The following is a 22,155-nucleotide window of genomic DNA, read 5'->3' as shown; positions in this document are numbered from 1 at the left end:
TGCATCACTCTGTCAGCATCAGTACTGATAAAAATATAAATCCCTCCAAAGTGTGTTTTTCAAGAGAGAGAAAGAGAAAGAGAGACCTTGTTATTTTTTTAATAAGCGCCCATCAAAACTGGTTTTCTTGATGATATGCTATATATAAACGCTTTGTGAGTGAATCTTCTAAGTATGTTTGAAATGACGACATATGTGTGACTCCCACGTATTTATTAGATTTGAATAATAATTTACGTGATAAAAGTGTAAATTTGCTATAAATTAAGCCAATAGTGTAACGGAAGAAAGAATTATATGAATTTTAAAGTAAAATTTCAACCAATATTCACATATGTTTTTAAAAACAAATATTTTCAAACTAGAACAAAAAAAATTTTTCCAAGAAAAAAGGACAATATTAAAAATTATAATAACATACTCCAAACCAACGCGCAACTGTTACACAACTTAAGGAGCACATGAAGAGAACAATGTTATATTTCACATTTATGTAGACAAAATATATAAATACTACATCCTTGAGACAGCACTTTAAAAGAACAATTTTATATTTCTTTGTTATGTCTACAATTTATAATATTTCTTTAAAAATGTAATAAAAAATACACTCGCAGTTCGAGATATATAACATAAATATAACTGTAATCTTTTAGTAATATAATATTTATTATATTATTGATACATAATATTGATATATATATATATATATATATATATTATTACCGATACATAACTATTGCAATAAATTTGAGATTTTCTCCATTTCCTGCATTTTCTTCGAATAATCTTTCTTTAAATCTTAAACCTTTAAATAAGGAACACAAACTTTTACATAACATATTTTAAAGTCTTAAAGTTGTTCAAATAAAATTCTTTTGTAACGCATTATTATGTAACTGATTATTTTAATGTTGCGAATTTGTGGCACATAGATATATGTATATCACATCGCTATTTGCTGATTTAATATTTAATTACATGAAAATATATATAAATATATATATATATATATATATATATATGTGTGTTTTGGTTATGTAAAATTTGCATATATTTATTTTTATTTTACCAGGTATAACTCTTGAAATGCAAATATGACGATTAAATGATATATTTTGTTTTCTTTATAGTTATCTTATTCAAACAAGTAATAATTGATACACAGTAATAAAGAAATGTATACAATATGTATTTACGAATGTAATGAAATATAGTTATCACTTGTTTGAATTGATCTTGATTAATTATTCCTTTGTGAAGTATGAAAAATCAAAGCTTAACTAGGTTTCCTTCTATTTGCGCATAACAAATAAAACAAATAATTAAAAATACTAGTTTCATTGCGAGAATCTTGTTTTTTTCTTTTTATATTTTTAGGTGGTCTTAGATAATTAATATTGTATATTCCGATTAATATTATATTAACAAAGAAACCGTTCAAAAAAGAAAATCTAAAAAAATTATGTAAATTGATTTAAGAAAGATTGAATTAGGAGAAACAAATAAAATAATGACATTTTTATAAATAGTAATTCTGGTATCTCGATTAAATAATTGAAGAGTTAAATTAAGTTCAATTTAATAATTAATTTAGTTAATCTTACAATTAATTTGAATAATTAAATTTCTATAAAAAGGTATAGTTATGTGTGCATCTAATAAAATAAAGCTAGTAGAAGTAAAGTCAATTTTTCTGGATATTAGCTTCCTGAAAAACTTCCTGATATATTTAGCTGTGATTTTTACAATGAATTAAACAGTAGGCATTCGAACCGTTTTTTTATGTTTCCTTCGACGATGTGATTGCAGAGTTATCTCATCAAGTAGTGTCTTCGAACCTTTTTCATCTCCATCTCGTTCGGCTACGTCATCGTACAGTTATATCCAATGATGGTAACCTAAGATGTTACCTAAGTTTACTTTTACTGTATGGTATCCGGTACAAATACATTTTTATAACGTTATCGAAAACATAAGAAAAAACGAGTGTAGATAGAAAAACTTTTAGCGACAAAATTGAAAATTAACAATATTATCAAATGAGTGAAACAACCAAAGAACAATTTTAATCAATTCTTTTATGTAGTTTAATATGAAATTGCAATTGACGTAAACGTTATTTGACGAAACGTTATTTGGGAAATAAATTAGCAGTAATTATTGAATATATTAGAATAGATGAAAAAATTGGAATCCAGTTTCTATGTCCCTCTTGAGCCGCGCAAGAGAAGCTAGCAAATTGCTCACAGGGTATATTACAATCGAGATAAGTGAAGAAGAAATTACATAAGCAAAATGAAATTACATAAGCTAACAATTGAATAAACATTTGTACTTCTTTGACAATGTAAATCAGATTTTATTATCTTATATAATGAAATCAATGTTTTCGTTATTTCTAACAAAAAGGATTTAAATATATATTTCAATGTAACGGAATATTACATACTATTGTTTTTGATTAATTAATATAATTAATATACGATATAATAAAGATAATTCTTAATTTGACATTTTAAAAAGTTTTTATACAATTAATAAATATTAGTATTATTACTTTGTCTTAATCTTTCCTCTTTTTCCTTATGTAAAGCTATTAAAAATCAAAGTAAATCTATAAACAATAAGAAAATTAATATTCCAAGTATTACTTGAGATTTTTATTTAATAACCATATCAAATATATATATATATATATATGTATATATACATATACATACAGGGTGTCTCACAACCATCGTACAAACATTAATATTCTGTTCAGAAATAAAATTCTAAAATAAGGTTTAAAAATATAAAGGACAATTTTTTAAGTATAACCGATTAAAATTAGCCAATAACATTCTGTAAAATTCACAACGCTCAGGCAGTAATTACTTTTAAATCTGTCATGTGTTATGATTTTCATAAATCAGTTGATATTAATTTTTGTCGCTTAACTGACTTTGTACTTTATTGACACAGTATATTCATACATACACTATGAATTCATACATACAATATGATGTATTCGTTTTATATTCGAAGTAGAATAATATAAATATATAATATACTATAATATAGTATAGCATTATTTTATCAATTGCATCTTAATTATTTTTTAATACATGTATATAAAAATTCAAAGTGTAAGTCTTGTCTGAAAAACACTGATGGATAGTTTATATCATACACCTCGGATATATATACATATACATATATACATACACACACACACACACACACACACACACACACACACACACACACACACACACACACACACACACATATATATATATATATATATATATATATATATATATATATATGTATATACACATACACACATAATACATGAAATGTGAAAAATAGAAAAAACTCGCTCCAATTATAAGAAAAAATATGAAGATGTGCACACTGTGACTAAATAATAATAATAATTGGTTTTTAAACTTATATTATAAATTATTATGTATCAGAGCCAATCCAATAATTCATGTAATAAAAAATTAGATGCAATTTGAATTATTGTATTATTACATTTTTATATCACTATATTTCGTACATTCCAAAAATGTAACAATTTATTTACTTCATTTTTATTACATGCAATATCATAGACAAACACCAAAATTTACTAATAATAACAAACTGTTTACTCTTAGATATTAATTCTGTCATATTTATCCCCTAATTTTTTCCTCGTGTTACAATTATTTTGTCGTAGCGAGAGAAAATCATTAACTTATTTCACTTAATTATTTAATTAAAATTTGTACATACATACAAGCGACGAAATAATTATTCTCGCCATTAAAATAAAATTATTAAAATTAAGACATTTTTTTATTAGCTATATATGTCTTCAATAGCTGCACATGCACAAACATTCAAAATCAGTCTCTCCTATCTACGAGCATGTTCAAAATTATTAAGAGCACTATATTATATATAATTAATAAAATATTATTAGAGCAATAAATATTGTTTATTGATTGTTTCAATAATAAAAATAATTAAAATACAATATAAAAAAGAACCAAAAAAGTTGTATTGTGCAAAATAATTATCGAGTACGAACATCAAGTATAAATATTATTTATGAGAAAATTATTTGAAATAGAGAAATATAACAGAAATAATATTTTTGAAACATATATCCTGAAAATACTTTGTGTCAAACATCTATTAAAAGACTTAAATTATTTACATAAATAATATTTATAATTAAATGTAATATTTATAATATTTATAATCATACACATTTCAAATATATTTTTCTTACAAATATAATAAATGCATATATGTGACTATCACTCGCAAGAGTAAAAATTATGTACTCGATAGTCACTATGAGCAATACAATTTTTTCTCGATTTTATTTTTATATTATTTCATTGTTTAAATACACAGTGTTTAATTCGCATTTGAACATTATTTTGAAAAATTTTTAGATAATTTAATTATATAGATATTTCAATTGTTTAAAATATTTAAAAAAGAATATCTTCAAAATATATTTTAAAAGTCTTAAATGTTTTGTGCAAAAAAAAAATTTTCTTATATACTTACAAAAAGCCGTGATAAAGTATAATTGCGTTATAATTAAAAGTTTATTATATCGTATACAATACACGGAAATTTAAAGTATATATAGTTTAGAAGCTAAATTTTTGGTCGCACTGTAAATATAAAATATTGCAAGAAAAGAAAATTAAAGGTCTATGCACATTACACATAACGTTATCACCAAGTAAATATTTATTAAATATTCATGTATGTGAGTTTATATAAATGTATGTAAAAACTTGAGAGAAAAGCGATAAACAAATATATGTACAATACTAAATCGTATAATATATTGATAGAAGGCTAGTAAATATATAGAAAGTGTAATTTCTTTTACAAAAATAGCCAAAAATAACACATTAAGATAAATTATAGCAATTATTACGAAATTAATTTGTATACGATATTTTACAATGCATAGTTTAATTAGAAGTTGAATTCGTTGCAATAAATAAATGAAATTTCGATCTTGTCTTTATAAAAGGACAAAGAACACTGAATTATTATATATAATTTTTTCACGTATTGTTTGATTACATTTTAATTGATGTTTTTGTTAAATAAGCTCTTTTTGAATTTTATTATAGTTTGCTAAGTTAAATTTTTTGAACAAAGTTAACTTTTTTGGCGACTTTAATTGTTCATCACTTTTGATAAAAATTACAATCCTTCAAACCAAACCATCTCATAATTGTAATCATAGCTTATTTAATTTTTAACAAATTAAAAAAATTTCTAATAATTGGACCAGGGGTTTTCAAGAAAAAGATAAGGTCGAAAAACACAAATTTAGAAGTGTTTTAAAAAATTTACTAAAGACTTTATCACTTCTTATGTATTTAACATTTTTTTAAGTCACTTACATCCAAAAGTTGTTTTATTATATATAACTTAAAGTAGATAATTATATATAAACTTAAAATAGAAAATTATCTATTTTCTTAAATAATGAAAAGAATTTTGATATTTTAAATATTTAGTCACATCATTCATTACATATATTTTTCTAATAAGACGTGCACTCTTCTCCTTAATTTGCCTTTGCTATTAACTAATATTATCATTACTCATTTAATGATAAAAATTTTACAACTAAATCTATCTAATCTATGTAAATTCTAATGTAAATTATCACGCCTAATCGAAAGACACGGGATAGTGTCTTACGCCATATCATGCGCAGCAAGGTGGCCAAATAACACAATTATCCAGTTGAAAATACCTTAAATGTTTTGGAATCGTCACCTCTCTTTCTCTTTATCTATTTCTAATTTGTTGTTCTTTTTTTTTCTTATTTTAGCCATTTTTGGTGTTTGCGGACATTATCGCCGTTGACGATTTTAAATTAAGTAGGACAGGATCGAGCTCAAGATGAACGAGCGAGATTACTAAAATGTCGATTTGAAATGTCAGTTTAAATTAGGATATCGATAGAATTTTAGTAGGAGATTTTGGATCAACATGTAACATATGAGTCACGCCTTTTAATAAATTTTTAATGTATATATGTATATATATATGTAATTATGTGTGTGAATTATGTAAAATCGCAGTTATTACACAGTCGCAATTTTTGCGTGTGACATTGTGTCACGGATATTGAAATCGAATGATCGCGTTATGTACATTACCGAGTGGCGTTATCGTATCGATCGTAATCTTTAGCATTAATAATTATTCTTGCATTCGCGCGACTGGCGACTAGAACATTCGTGCGTATTCGATTATCTTTAAATAATATTAATCTCGGTACACAAACTTTGCCATCCTGACAGCCTTTTTATTTACATTAATTCTTCATAATCATTTTGTATAATTTCCTTATATACACGTTCGAACAGTATTAAGTGCTTATTAAGTGCACTTATTATTATTTTTCACGCGTAGACGTGTATCTATTCTGACTAAAATAAACCGAAATTTATTTTATGCTCCTTAACGCTTGCTTAGGGTGTGTGCCATTAAATAAGAAATAAATCCGTAGTGTAAAAACTATGGAATATTAATTTCTATATGGCATACACACACACACACACACACACACGTACATACAAAAGTGTAAATTAATTCTTTTTTTAACTAATGCACCGCCATTCTGCATCTAACTTATTAGCTCGGGAAATTTAAAATTTGTGTTTTTATATCAGAATATAATTAATTATTATTATAATTAATCTTATTAATTATAAAATCACACTTCCTAGTACCAGTATTGTGGCCTGGGTGGTTGAAAATTCTGCGCGGTGTAATGACTGGCGAAAGTGCCTACCTGATGTGGATGAGCGCCGTAGGTGTGAGGTTGCTGTAAAGTGGATGGCGGACTCGGGAGATTGACTCTACCACTGTTGGCGGTGATCGCGGGATTCCACGACGTCGGTGTTGCTCCGTGACTGGTCTGTTGCTGCTGCTGCTGCTGCTGTTGTTGCTGTTGCTGCTGAGCAGCGGGCGAGACCGAGCTGATGGGAAGATCCGACGAGGGCAACTGATCGGAAGCAGAATTCGAATTACCAGAATTCGGGCCCATCATTGTGATAAGAGGACTCGGCGGTGGTAGCTGGTGACCGCTCGTTTGCTGGTAGCTGGACGATGTCGAGGTCACTTGATGAGTTATATGATTCGTCGCGGCCGTGGTGGACGAAAGCATAGCACTAGGATAAGTAACCGCGGCTGGAAAACTGTAAGTTGGACCTGATCCAATTGACGAAGGAAGTCGTGCAGCGGAATCTGTCGCCAGTTGATGAGACATTGGTGGTGCGTGATGAGACGAGTATAGTTCTGGAACTTTAATAGAGTTTACGTGTACAATAATTACGTGACGTTTTTACTGCTAAATAAAATAAGGCCAAAAGTTATATATAATATTTATTTTCAGGCTCAAATAACATTGGCTTTGTAAAAAATATTTTAAAATCTCTTTTACAAAAATATCTGCCAAAGATAGTTTAGATTTCTGTATTCTTCTCTTTCGAGAGAAAAGAGAGTCACTATTACATTTATAGGCTTACCTTGACCGGAGGTGAACGCGGTATCCGACAGACCCTGACCATGAGGATGACCCGGTGGCACTGTCGCTCCAGGATGCGGATGAGGCGGTGCCGTCGAGTGAATAACGTACGGAGGGGCTGGATATGCTACCGAGCTAACATATCCAGCGGAGGCCGAAGCAATATTTTTTCTCAATCTAGCTCTTCTATTGCTAAACCATACTTGAATTCTAGCCTCTGATAATTTTGTCCTCTGAGCAAGTTCCTCTCTAGTGTAAATGTCGGGATATTGCGTTCTTTCAAAAGCCCGTTCTAGCTCGTCTAGCTGGTGGGCCGTGAAGGTTGTCCTACTCCGGCGTTGTTTTCTTTTCAATGGAATCCCCGGCTCACTTTCGCAATCGGATCCGGAACTTGTTCTACCTAAAAGAAATTATATTTTATTGAAATAGATAAATAAATGTAAATATAAATATATAGAAATATATAGAAATATTTATATATATATATATATATATATATATATATATATATATAAATATTTTAAATTAATTTTATTCTGTTTTGTTTATCAAAAAAAAAAAAATTTCCAGCCTATCCAGTTATGTGACAATTTTCAATTAATAATGTAATTTAAGTAATGTTAATTTGTATTATGTAATTATATATACATATAAAATATAGTTTTTTTTACGTTGTCGTAAAAATTCTTTTCATGTATAGAGTTTGCAATTGAAAATTGTCACATAATTGGATAGGCTGGAAATCTTTTTCTTAATATATAAACAAAATAGAATAAAATTAATTAAAAATAGTTTTTGATAAAACGAATAATTTGGAGCTAATTCGCATGGAAAGATGAAAATGAGTCACCCTACATATATTTATATACGTATATAATCCCCTATATTTTATACGTCTTATACAGTACCGGCCAAAAATATATCACCTTTAGTATTTTTGAGTATAATTTTATTCAAAGTGCATGGATATTTATAATATCATAATATATGTTTTGACAGTAAATACAACTTACCGAATAAAATATTTTTCATAAATTAATATAAAAACTTAATTTTAATAATATAAAAAATTAATTTTATAAGTAAGTAAATTAAATTAAATTTATGCTCAAAAATCCTAAAGGTGATATATTTTTGGCCGGTACTGTATATATTTATCCCTTCTCTTCCAAAGAACTTTTATCAAACATAACTCTAAGTCTCAATTTAATTCACATCGTGATTTGCATATTGTTTGCTACGATTAGAAACTTCCTTAAACAATAGAATACTGTAATTTTACCGAGGTCAAGATCGACGAGAGATTGCGCGATTAGGCTATGAAATAATTACGAAACATTTACTGTCAGCCATTACCGTTCGGGCGACAAAGAAATCGCATAAAATAATTATACGTGACGCGATGAACGAGTGACAAAACGCGGTTCGCCTCGTTCTTCGATAAAAAGTGACACAGCTTCCAGCAGCAGTGGAAAGGAAAGGTAGGTAGGTAGGTCGAGGGAGATCGTGCGGGCGTAAATATGTTGATATCAAATCGAGTGTGAAATAAGCACTTGGCCCCTAATCCACGCGGTGCTTTTTGGCGCGATATTTCTCTAAAAAACTCGACACAAAAACGATAATGCATTAGAATTTAAAAATAATTTGATTAATTTTGAAAGATTTATTAAGCTATTATTAGAAGATTATTAAACTACAAAAAGCATATTATTTGATAAGAATATAAAAGTCATTGACTTGAAAATTTTTCTAACGATGTTTTATTGCTTGTATTGGCCTATTACCCATTGATTATTTTTTAACACCACACTTTTCAAAATTTTTTTAATTTCATTTGGAAAGAATTATAAAATATGTATAGTATACAAAAAAATTACAGTACACTTTTATATACCGTAGAAAGACATATAGACTTCTTAAATTGCGCATATTCATCTAGATTTATCCAATTATATTTGAGTTCTGGAAATAGAAATTCCTTCGCGGGCGTTTTCTCTGATCGCGAGGAACTTGATGCGACGGCAGCACGTGACGGGCAGACGATCCCCAAGACACGCGAAAGAGAACTTTTTGCTTCCGGGCCGCGAGGACCGCGATCCACGTCGCGATGCACGTCGCTTTCGGGGGATTCGAGCTTGCACGACCCGCGACTAATCGGGCGACGACGCCTGACGCCGCGACGGTCCGCGTTAATGCAAATTCGACACGGGCTCTATTCCCGGCCCGTCGTCGTGTTCCTTTTCCATCCGCCTCCGCCATATCCTATTATTTTCTTCTTTTTCTCTTTCTCTCTCTCTCTTTCTCTTATCGAGTTTCACAAATCCACCGACACCTATTCGCATACGGATGGAAATAGTACGGACGACGATGTGGTCCAACAGGCTTGACCGTCCCATGTCCATACATACGATGGACCATCAGAAATAGCCCCGACAATGTGTCACCATAGAAGCTAGGTATAGAGTTTCTATTCTAATTACTTCCTTCCGAAAGGCCAGATCGAAAACGCATTGTTCGAAAGATAGTAAAAAAAACTTTGGGTGAGATATCTTGGTAAGCTAGAGAATTTTGAGCATTTTGCTATTGCTATTAGATGCTCTATCCTTATCTAATTTTCAATACATAACAGATAAAACACAATACAATTGGGAAAGAAATTTTTCTGAAAAGACCACACGTGGTGTTTCACGATATGGCAAATATTCCTTGTAAATGGAAATACACGAGGACGAAAGCATGCGTGCGATAACATATTTATGTTCTAGTACCGGTCGCACCAACCTGGCAATTATTACTTATTCCACGGCTAATACCGGGTTCCAAAAACTTCCAGAATCACCAGTCGCGAACGCTTAGCTTCGCGAAGGATATAATTTATCCTCTGATTTTTGAGATTCGCCTGGATTCACGCGCATCGTCGGCCAAAACGACAACGACAACGACAACAGCCACGCAGGATTTCGCGAGATATCTATCGAGCACGAATTAATTCCTGCGTGTAATTTATCGCGAATATAAATATTGCAGTTAGAAATATGTAATTGGAGAAATTAAATTTGATATAGAATCAGTACAAGATTATAATCAAATACGAGATTGTAAAGTAAAAAGTTAAATCGAATTATAAAATTGCGTAGTAAAGTCGATATTTTATTCAATCTACGTAGCTGAATTAAAGGGCTGATAATCTATTTTTTAATTATTTGAAACAACATTCATTTATCTATTTTAATAAACATAACACTACTACGTTATTAAGGCATTCTCCTCATGTTCCTCATGTCTTCAATTGTCAAGACGCATCAGGAAATAGAAAGAGAGAGAGAGAGAGAGCATGCTTTGAATCATCATTCTATCTTTTTCTATGGTTATTGTCAGATAAAGCTGTCTTATTGTTAATCATACCAACGGTGACTCAAAGCATGCTCTCTCTGTTTAATTTTTCACATCTGTTGAGCTAAACATACAGTTTATACATATATTATATGTTTAGGTTTGCGCGAGATTAATCATTTACTCTTTTCATCTCAATTTATATCATGTGACACGCATTTCACGTATGTGAGAAAAACAATCCGATACGTTTGCCAAACAAAGCATTTTCATCTCGACAGCTCCGGCAACTTGACTCGTAGACAGTTCGCGCGCGAGCGTTTAATAGACGGTGTCCCTTTTCCTTTCTCACCCCTCTGCGAAGTTGTGTTATTTTTACGCTGGTTTCTTTATTTTTTTCGACGGGCGCCCAACCGTCACACAACGATCGATTTACAGACGCATGAATCCTCCTTCCTCTCTTTCTGACTATGATCCCTTTTATCTTCGCCGACTTGAAGTTTCTCAGGCTGTGGAATAGATCTACGTCCGTACACAATTTCATTTTTCTTGTCAAAAGTGAGAAAGAAACCTTTTCTCTTTCCTACCACTGAGGCGCCAAATTGGATTTCGTGAAAATTTCTCTAAAATGTTAGGCTAAATCGCCAGCAAATGATTCTCATTCATTTCGATTTATCAACTATCTATCTTCTCGCTTTCCATAACGATGTAAAGCAGTAGATTCTGCAAAATAGATTTTGTACAAAATTTGTTACCTTTGAAAAGTTTGTTGTTTTAGTATAAATTCTGTTATATCCTAATTAATCATTAATCAAAATTTCAAAATTTAGCACTGCATTCCGTTCAAAATATCAATATTCTGTCAAAAAGTATATATCGATCGCATTTAAATCGCATGTTTCAATGCGCGCAAGATTTATATTTAACACGTTTAAAAAGCCTAAAACCCTTTAATAAACATTTATCTATTTATCAAACTAATATGTCAGATACATATATTTAAGTGTAAATTTACTAAATCTCTTTAATATTGATTAATTATAAATGTCATTTTTATCTCGTTAGGTATATAAAGTGCTAATCCCAAAAATAATGCTTTGGCACTTTTCTGACAAGCAGTTGGCACTTTGTAGTCCACAAACTTGCCATCACGATCGTGTCGAAATGCCTGATTCATCCGGTGAGTCGATAGACGCGCGTCCTTCATCGGCCGTCGATTTTCTCGAGGACGATGGACGCTTACACGCGAGTGAGGCCCACATCTCGCGCGCAGCCTCCCGTATACACGTGGGCATGTACCGGGCGGCGAGAAAATTACAGAGCCCGGCCGTGCTGGCTACCGGGGGAGAGGACGATCTGATGGACGGCGAACCGGTAATTTCCGAGACCGAGAAACGCAGGAGCGGCCGATTAATACGCGAGCATTTAATTTACTCATTCATACCGTTACTCGAGCGAGCGTGGGTCCCACACGGTGGTCCGCCACCGTGTGGGCCAGCTGATGAAGCGTTCCCTGAAAGGTCCTTTCACTAACAATAAGCGAGATCGCTTTCGCATTAGTATTCCAGAACTCAGTGGGTTTAAATAAATCAATTTGTGGGAGTCAATTTACGGCTACACGACAATTGTCAGAAAAAAACAAACATGTAATACCACTTAAGAAAATGCCGCCTAATGAATGCATATTGTGTTCAAAAGCAATAGACTGGTATGATCCTTTGACAGTAAAGCACTAGAACAATAGAACAATAGAACAAATGATTTATAAACTTTTAAACTTATCCTTTACAAATATCTCTAAACATTTTCTCATCAAAAAAAAAAAAATTGTGTTGCAAGAAACCATGTAAACAAATTTCGTGCTGCGAGTTTCATTGAAATCTATGCCAGACAGAAAAATGAAATATGATAGTGTCTGTTTTTACAGACATTTGTCTTTCAGAAAAAATCATTTCAAAAGAGGTAGTTAACTTTCACAGGTAGAGAGATGTGTATGTAAAAGACATTTTTCTCGAGATTTTTCTTCGCACTGAGATCGTCTTTGCTTGTCTTTCAGTAGGGTTGTAACAGCTCGCGATGTCAATTTTTACGAAATCTCGTGTAATCTCCACACAACATGGTAACGTAAAAAACATAAAAATTGACTGATTCAATTTTAACAGGCGTCGCGTAACGAGCGTCCACGATTCGCTTATGCGAGCCACGATGTCGTTATAATCTAATTCCGTGTAAGGATACTCGGACTGATTCGCCGATTCGCTCGGCGATCATCAATCTCCTTTAGAACGCGGAACGCGGGAAGAAACTCGGGTAGTCGAGACGGAGAGAGGGCGAACTCTCCCCTTCGAGAAACTCACCGCCGCCATTAATGATCGAAAAAGGTATCTCTGTCGAGATAAACGATAAAAACGCGAAAAAAAAACTATTCTTTTTTACACTTAAAGAAATCAGCATTATCGCATACATAGGTAAGATAACCTTCGTATAGAAGATTAGAGATATTCATATCATATACTGAAATAGAAAGATCATAGAAATATTCGTAGAATATACTGAAAGTAATACATTTGTAAGCCAAATTGATTTTTAAACTCAAATTTACATTTTCACAAAGATTTAGTTTTCAAAACTCTCTTCACAATTATACTTGTTCAATATTGAACTAATTCATCGATAAAAATGCTGTAAGAAAAATAAATTATGCAAAGCTGTATAAAATATGATTTTTTTTTTTTTCTCCTTCTTCTCGAAAATATATTTTTTATATTTACTAATGGTAAGATACAAAAAAAAAGCCTAGATATGAATATGCTGGATTTCTTTGTGTAATTGCTGCATTAAAAATTATTTGCGTTCTACTGCATCCCTTTCTAAAATCGCAGTCTCTAATGATTCTTTTTCACTAGAAGCGAAACTGCTATTTTGCAATGGCTCACCATCCCCAAGTTTGACGTCGTCTTCCGGATCGCGCCCCCTGAGCAGCCGAGAAATAGCGGACACGCTCGGTGCGCTGGTTCGGTCACAGATACCCTCCTTGATAAGGCGATCTCTAATTTCCCACGAAAACATACCCGGATTGTCACGCTTGTACTCTTCAATCCTTGCCTCCACCTCTGGCGTAGCCACGCGAGGTTTGCTCCCTCCGATAACACCGGGTCTGATGCTACCAGTCTCCTGATAACGGTTTAGAATCTTCGATACGCATCCGTGAGAAACCCTTAATTGCCTGTCCTCAATGAGAGACGATAATGGATTAATTCAATTCTGATCGTTTGCAAAATATCTATTTAGAAAACTCTCATGGAAGGAAGAAAACTATTCAGAAAAATCTCCAATCGAAATGAAAGTTCTCTCTCTATCTTTTTCTTTTTATCAGAAAAAAAAAATAATGTATAAAATATATATATATAAAATAATATTACTTATCATTTATATATATTATTTTATTCGTAAAGGGTTATAAGTAGGTATGTAATTAATTTTTCCTAGAAACATTTTCTTTCTATCATCCTTTTCTTTTTTTAGGAAAAATATTACTATCCACTACCTCGATATAACGCAAGGTCTGACTCCTGACGCGGCCATCTCGACAATCTTCAGCCGGACATGATTAGGTAGCGGTCGTCCATTGATAAAGACACCGCCAAGTTGATTTACGCGTCCCTGGCCTGGTATCGATCCTAACTCTGTAAAAAGCAGTTTTCCTTAAAATAAAGCTGTAAAAAAACCTTTTACATATATTAATTCGACCGTAATAATAAGAGATGTGTCATGCTCTCCACGAAATTATTTCTCCTTTTTATTCTGTGTGTGATCTTAGAAGAAGTGATTGAGAAATTGTCCTTCGGACGGCTTTGATTTCCGAATCAACCGGAAGTCGGAGGAGAACGGGCAGCGATTATTGGACGGTGCATAAGAGGGCGACCTGGATTTATCGCTGTTACTGCGTGCTTGATTCGACTTCTTTCTCTCGAAGACGGGAGAAAGAGAGAAGAGAGAGAGAGAGAGAGAATAAGCACGGGCGGCTGGGGCGACACGCCACGACTATCGATAAATCCAATAAATCCCAGCGCGGTTTACGACGCACAACAATGATAGCGTATAATTTGCTTGGCTTATTTAATTTTGCGATACACGATCGTGATTACCGATCTAAAGAAAGAGGAACGCGGGCGCTCTAGCAAATAGAGTCGTTGCAATTTTTACTGCCGGTCCAAGACCATGCGAAGCTTTAATGCGAAGCTTTAAAAGCGAGATAAATAATATGCGATACATTTATATTATATTATAATATGTGTCGCGAGATAGGATGCATTCTGCGCGCTGTAAATTAAATCATCGCGGTTATATTTTTATCGTTCAAGACTCTCTCGAGCGTCGGCATTTTACCGGAAATTAACTGCATTCTCGGTTGCATTTTCGGCTGCAATGGATACAATCACCGAGAGCGACGGCTGTAATGACGAATGAGCTGTACGATTAGATAGGCAAAAAAAAAGGCGCGGAATCGCACGTTCGATGTTTGAAGAAAAACGTGCTTGGCTCTTACGAGAGACGCGATATAATCGACGAAAAAAAGGAGATTTCAATGACAGCGCAATGAAAAGTCTGATCATCCAGGCGAAACGGCGATCAACGTTTCCTTCGCAAAACGATATCTTATTATTATAGTCGATATCTTATTATTACGACACGCTATGTATTTGTGTGTTAACATAATCTTATTATTACTATAGACATCTTATGACTTATTAATTATAGATATGTCTTATTTATAAAATTTATTTACAGTGATATTCTAAAAGAGTACACTCTTTTGTAAAACGTTACGTCGATTTATAATATCATGTAAAAGTCACACAAAACAGTTTACTCTTTTGTAGTTAATATGATTTTTAGATTATATATACAAGTATAATTACTATATACAAACCGATTTATATAATATCAAATAGTTTCAATGGAAAAGTTGAAACAAATAACAGATTAGATTGTAAATATTATAAAATAAAATTGAAATGGTAATATTTAATGAAATTTGACACTTGCAATTATTAATGCCTTTCTTAATCATAAATTTTAATATTGAAGGAACGTAAAATTTAGAATTAAATAAATATAATAAAAAATAATAATACGATCAGACACAGAGGCTAGCATGCCAAAAGAGAAACATCGTTTCGACCTTTGGAAAAATGTGATACAATAAATTAGTGTTTAGTTCACACCCAGACGTACCGTCTCGCGTGACCTTATTATTATTTTTCATTATGTGTATCTTCGCCGAACGATTTAATTTAAATTTCAGTTTCTTCCTTATGGCTTGAAGAAAGAGTAGAATAAATACAGAAATGTTCCACAACAAGTGGAAGTATTTAAAACCTAATTTATTATTTATTTCAGCCTTTTAATTATTTAAAAATATAATAAACTATGAAAGTAGATTTTAATTTTAATTGGTAATAATAATATATAAATATATATGTATATATTAATTATTATCTGTAGAAGTCTCAGAAATTAGTATTCACAAATACATAGTATCCGTATAGAAATATTTAAAAAGATTAGAAAATGAAGAAAAGATTATCTTATCATAAAGATTAAAACATTTTTCTTTTTCTTTTAAAGTTTCCTTAAAACAGATAAAAGTATAAATATATGTCATCTGCATTCATTTCGATAGTAAGTCGAATACGATATAAATATTACTTAGTGACGCAGATTAAAGTAATTCCGATCTTTAACGCTCTTATTTTTATTGGTGAATAATTTAAATAGCTCGCGGCTATAATAAAGAAACGGATGATCGCTCCTGCAGCTTTCACTTTTCTAATCCGGATGCAAAACGTTACCCTCATAAATAAGATCTATATAAGTAAAACGATTAATTCCCGATGAAATGATTCGATCGCGGGTGTAGCAAGAAAGATAATTATAATGCATTATTATTACTTTCACATTTTGTGCCAGGTTCGATTTAAAAAAAAAAAAATATGAAAATAAACGACACTGCCGTTTATCGTCGCAGGACGAGAAACTCGGCGAAGTATGGTCGCACGCTTTCGTTTATAATTAAACGCATTTCCGCGTAAGACAAAGGATAGGTAAAACGCTTTATCGCGTAAGACAAAGGATAGGTAAACAGACTTGGACTAATCCAGTCGGCAAAAAGCCATCCCATGGAAAAAGAAAACCGCTATTCGATTGCGCAGGACGGTTGTATAATCGCAGCCATGCAACCCGACGTTCACCGAAAAAGCGTTCACCGATGGTGATCGCGCTCGTTCTCTTCTAAATAACTTGTGATTTAATCGATCGCTCAATTGACGGAGATTCTATTAACGCGCAAAAGACGTTTTCAACGTCTTTCAAGTAATTCCGATTTTAATTTAAATCCCGCTTTAAACAAGGAGAATAAAAATCTTTGCTTTTTTCGCAAAAACTGCAGCGCGACTCATAAATCATTATAATGATAGAATTATTAAATAAGAAGTCTTACGTTCTATTCACGATAAAGTAATTAACGACCATCATTGAAAACTTTTTTTGCGCTGATTTTACGGAAGCGCATTTGCTGAACTGCTAATCGCCTGCCATTATTTATGCCACCGTGATTTCCGTGAATATAGAATATTTGTAGCTGAAGCTGATAAATCATCAAGCAACTAATTATCTGTGCTGCACTCATAATACTACGCCCTTGGACACTGATAAATGACGGTACTTAACTTACATTATCAAACGTTTAATTGACAAATATTCTTTGGAAGGTAACAAAATGGACTTTCTTTTTGTCCTCACATTCTTTTTTCTAAAAATGAGCTTGAGCTAGAACCTCTTAGAATTACACAATAAAAGTTTACGACGACAATAAAGGTCTTAGAAAAAAAAACTATATATACAGTTTTTGACTTTGAGCATTTGAAACATTTCTAAGAAAGCAATAATATATTGAGCGAGGACGTATAAATTACTTTTACTTGCTGTAAAATCAATCTTTATGAGAAAATGTAAAGTTTGACAGTTTTCTTATGTAAGATCTAACGTTTTTAGCTATTTTATAGTAGCAATTTTATAGTAAAAACTTTCAAAAAAGTTTAAATAATAAGCAAATAACCCCGTTGTGCCGAACAATACTGAGGAAAACAAATAATACAATAAAAATATATTGAGCATACAGAAAAAATATATATAATATGTTAAAAATGTGTACAATGTGTAAATATGTCGTAAAAAAATACTCATAAAAAATAACTGTACTATGATTAATTGATAGAGAAATTTCAACAATGTCGTATAATTCTGTTTATAAAAGATTTCGATAAATTATATAAAAATTGTCTTGATATATATCGATACATTAATGATTTATTCAAAATACACTTATTATTATTATTCATTTTTTTGAAAGAATATTAATGAAGAAGAGAGAAATCTATGCTACACAGATTATAAATAAATGGAAAAGAAGAACTAAAAAAATTATTGTCTTTCCTTTCTTTACTATTGTTGCTAAAAAAAATACCGCATAATTTATGTCATTACTAATGATTACTCCGAAAATTAATATTCTAAAGCCATAATTAATTTGATCGATTATTTCATCTAAACTTTAATTTCAGAACGTCAGTTTTGTTTGAAGTTGGACAAGAAATTATTAGAACTGATACTGATTAGTCAGAAACTTTTGTAAATAATTCTCTAAGAAAATTTTGCTACATTTCTTGAAGAAAAGAATATTAAATCCAATCTTACAATTTTTTAATCTTGGTGAGATTAAAATACGTTAATCGAACAATGTTTGTGGCTAGATGAAAGATAAATTCAAACTGGATTAAATTCTAACTGTTTACAAACAATTTTAGATGAATATTTAATTAGTATCAAGCGATGCGCGAGGGACACACCTTGAAGGGAATATCCAGTGAAACATGGTCGCATCATCGAGAAGTTTGTGGTAACCATCTCAGCCAAGCCGAGCCACCGCGAGGTAGTCCGGATAAGTTCGTTCCGGCACCGAATGATGATAAACTTCACTAATACATTTCACATAGTCTTTCATAAAGATGATATTGTCGACTCTTCATTTTTCGCGTTAATCTCCCGTTCTGCTTCTATCACCTAGATTCGCGATTCACCCGACGTTCACAATAAAAGAAACATGTAAGCAAACACAAACCATTTAACTGTTGAAAGTACTTTGCAACGCAAAGGTATCGTCTGTCGGAGTCATTTAGTTCCTTGGCTCCATTGATCGGAAACATTGATTTATTCCCTCCTCGATTTCTCTTTACAACAGCCTCGACCTTATCTGACGTGACATGAGAAGGCCACTTCAACTTTCGCAAGATTAATAAGAGACAGATCTCTACCGATCGACTCGCCGATCTCGACTAAACGTCCTGGGGATGGAACGTTGGGGGAAAACTAACGGCTAGGCAACTCCCACCAGTTGTTACCACATCAGGTGAGTTTTGCCTCTCCGGTATTCTGGGGTATGATCGACACGAGAAAAGGGGAGATCAAATCTTGGGCTCTTGAATACACTGGTGCTCAACGTTAACCAATCGCGGTGCTCCGAGACTTTCCACCACGCCTCCGATTCACGCCCCAACCAGATGGGTACCTTGGGTAATTTTATTGCCCAAGCTTTTACGAACACGCACCATGCTTACATACCGTGCTTGTTATTCTCTGTGAGTGTGACCGTGGTGGTCAAACCCTTTGTTTCCCAGGTCTCGCTGCGGTCATTGAGAGTCTTTTTTTTTCACTTCATTCACATAAATCGCAATTTAAAAATTAAACGTCTAGGTAATTTTAGGGGTAAGTAAAAATTATCGAGGTTCTTTTTTGAGAAGAAATCGCAACAACGTAATTGTAGAATTTTCTGATTGCCAGTGAATGAACCCCAAGTGATGTCGAAAAAAATACTTGTAGCTTTGCAGTTTTCAACAATTAAATTTTTTAAATTTATTAATATTCTCCTGAATGCCTTGACTGTAAATTTGAAATATAATAATTTTTAAATGTTCTCAGAAGAATTAATAATAATAAAGGAAAATTTAATTTTTTATTTTATCAATAAACAACTAGATAATTAATAATAATTACAAAATATATTTCCTATTTCAATGCTAAAAATGTTCTCTGCAATAATTTTTAATATTACAGATAGCAATACAGATATAAATATTTTTGAAGTTAACAATTAATTTCTTTCAAATAAATAAATAAATAGATCATGTAAAAATATTACCGAGATAAAAAAACAATAACAGACGCAAACAGCTGCTGACTTAATTACAACAAGTAGCGTCGTTCCAACTGTTTTCAATCATACGGCGTTCATGAACCGCAATCAAATTCTGCGGGACAAATCTTTGTTTGTAGAACGCGCAATTAAGGTAATGGGAGAAAACCGTCGTGATCTTCTCGCCGACAGTTCTATGCGGCGTCATCGCTCGAGCGCAGATTGTGCGTTTCTTGCGCGTTTTCAAGCTACGTAAAGCGATTTAGCGCAAATCGCTGGCGCGAGGCGCGTAGAGTTTACCTAATCTCCAGTGTCAGCTGTTCACGCATGATTGCGAATTACTCCAGGATTCGCGCTTTTTTTCCCCTCTCATCCAGGGGGCCTCCATTCCGGAGCTATCGGGGAAATGACGATGCACGATTGAAAAGAGGATGCGACACAATAGGCGCGACGGTAAGGTAAAGTAGTGATCGATCGTTGATTTCCCTTAATAATTAATCAGTTTAAATAATTCGATACAATCCAAAATTATTTATTTTTATTAATATATTTTGCAATTTATTAATCCATAGAAATAAGTTTTTATATATATATATATACATGCAAAAGAGGAAAAGAATATCATCTATATAAATATAAAATTTAATACTGATAATTTAATTTGCAAAGAATAAATATAAAATACTTCAATTTTAAGAGATTAATCTATTTTAGTAAAATCGCGATTGTGTTAGGAAAATTTTACGTGAATTATATTAGATTAAAAATTTCCGTGTCAAAGGTCTTTTTCATAATTTTTGAAACAATTTATTTATTAACAATTATTGTTGTACAACTTTTAATAAAGGAAGTGTTTGACGAGAAATCAATAGATGCAATCATGTTTACGCGCTGCAACATAAGTCAAATAAGCTCTTCATTCAGGGAGTAAAAATTCGACCTTGAATTCAACCTTGAAACATTCCTTGTGATGCACTACTCCAGTAGTCTTATGACTACTATCAATTGGTAAGGATGAAAAGCGAATTCTATTCGCGGAAGCCCTACGAGCAGACATGAAGACATTAAGGAGTTTGTTTTGTCGGTCCCTTCGCGACGGGAGGCCTTATAGTCTCAGCCTAAGTTAACTCCTCACACTAAAGATATGGTGACAGTATATAGGATCATCTGCAGTTCTGGCAGTGGTCCCTTCGAATACTTTACGCAGAATAATGTCGCTTTTAGCTAGTTTTGTTTGACACTAACGACAAGAAAGTGCATAAATCGGACGATAATAAACATTGATGAAGCATCAGTGAGGCGGGACTTAGTTGTCCCGCCGTCGAGCGAGTTGTTTGTGTCAAAATTGGGCAACATTTTTTTACTCTTGCATTATTTTCTATTCGTTCAAGTTGCGGAATTTTACGGAACGAATCGAAAACTACTGTTGGGAATCGGCTTTTCGTTGCTTTGCAGCTTTTTTCGGAAATAGAAGTAGATTCACTATCTTCATTAATAAACTTTCTGGACTACATAATTAACTATGAAGGAAGTAATATGGCATTTAAAAATATCTATAAATCTTGCCAAAGGGTTGGGAAGTGTCCCCCTCCGATTTTAATGAGTCTTGAATATGTTGTAGTCTACGTCAAAATAGGAGACATGTATTTTTTTATATGTGCTCTTACGGCCGTAACTTCCAACCCTTTCCTCTTGTCAGAGGCTTCAGTTTAAGATATTATAATAGAATAATATTTTATATTAAAAATAGGATTGTATCAGGCAAAAAATATTAATTAATTCCGCGAGTACAATCGCCAAAAAATATTCTGTTCAATAAATTCGCGTGACATAAAGGCAGCATATCGGACGGTCTCGAGTGTGCTGGGACGATGATGACGATCCGAGTATGTAAAAAGGTGATCGGCTGGTACGCGGGCGTGAAAGAGGAACGATATATATCGCTCTCTGATGAGCCAGCGAAAGAAGGGCGGAGGCGAGAAGCCGCAAACAGATGCAAATTGCGCCTCGG

At 32.3% G+C, this 22,155-nt stretch overlaps 1 protein-coding gene across 3 annotated transcripts; it reads right to left on the bottom strand.

The window, feature by feature from the left end:
* Positions 1–3,192: 3,192 nt before the first annotated feature.
* Positions 3,193–19,315, bottom strand: LOC140672450 (segmentation protein paired). Of its 3 annotated transcripts, none has more exons than XM_072904628.1 (5): positions 18,802–19,315; positions 14,439–14,577; positions 13,828–14,117; positions 7,560–7,958; positions 3,193–7,335 (listed from the first exon to the last, which is right to left on the bottom strand). In XM_072904628.1, exons 1-5 carry the CDS (start codon positions 18,857–18,859, stop codon positions 6,755–6,757), a joined length of 1,467 nt encoding a protein of 488 aa, XP_072760729.1. In that variant the 5' UTR covers positions 18,860–19,315; the 3' UTR covers positions 3,193–6,754. The 3 variants fall into 3 exon arrangements, with proteins under 3 accessions (XP_072760729.1, XP_072760728.1, XP_072760730.1); XM_072904627.1 differs by having other exon boundaries at positions 19,074–19,313; XM_072904629.1 differs by having other exon boundaries at positions 13,963–14,117; positions 19,074–19,312.
* Between the last annotated feature and the right edge of the window lie 2,840 nt (positions 19,316–22,155).

Source organism: Anoplolepis gracilipes, chromosome 13 (assembly GCF_047496725.1).
Source record: "Anoplolepis gracilipes chromosome 13, ASM4749672v1, whole genome shotgun sequence".
NCBI classification, from domain to species: Eukaryota; Metazoa; Arthropoda; class Insecta; order Hymenoptera; family Formicidae; genus Anoplolepis; species Anoplolepis gracilipes.
Note: the sequence above shows the minus strand (reverse complement) of the source record. Positions and strands in the feature narration are given on the sequence as shown.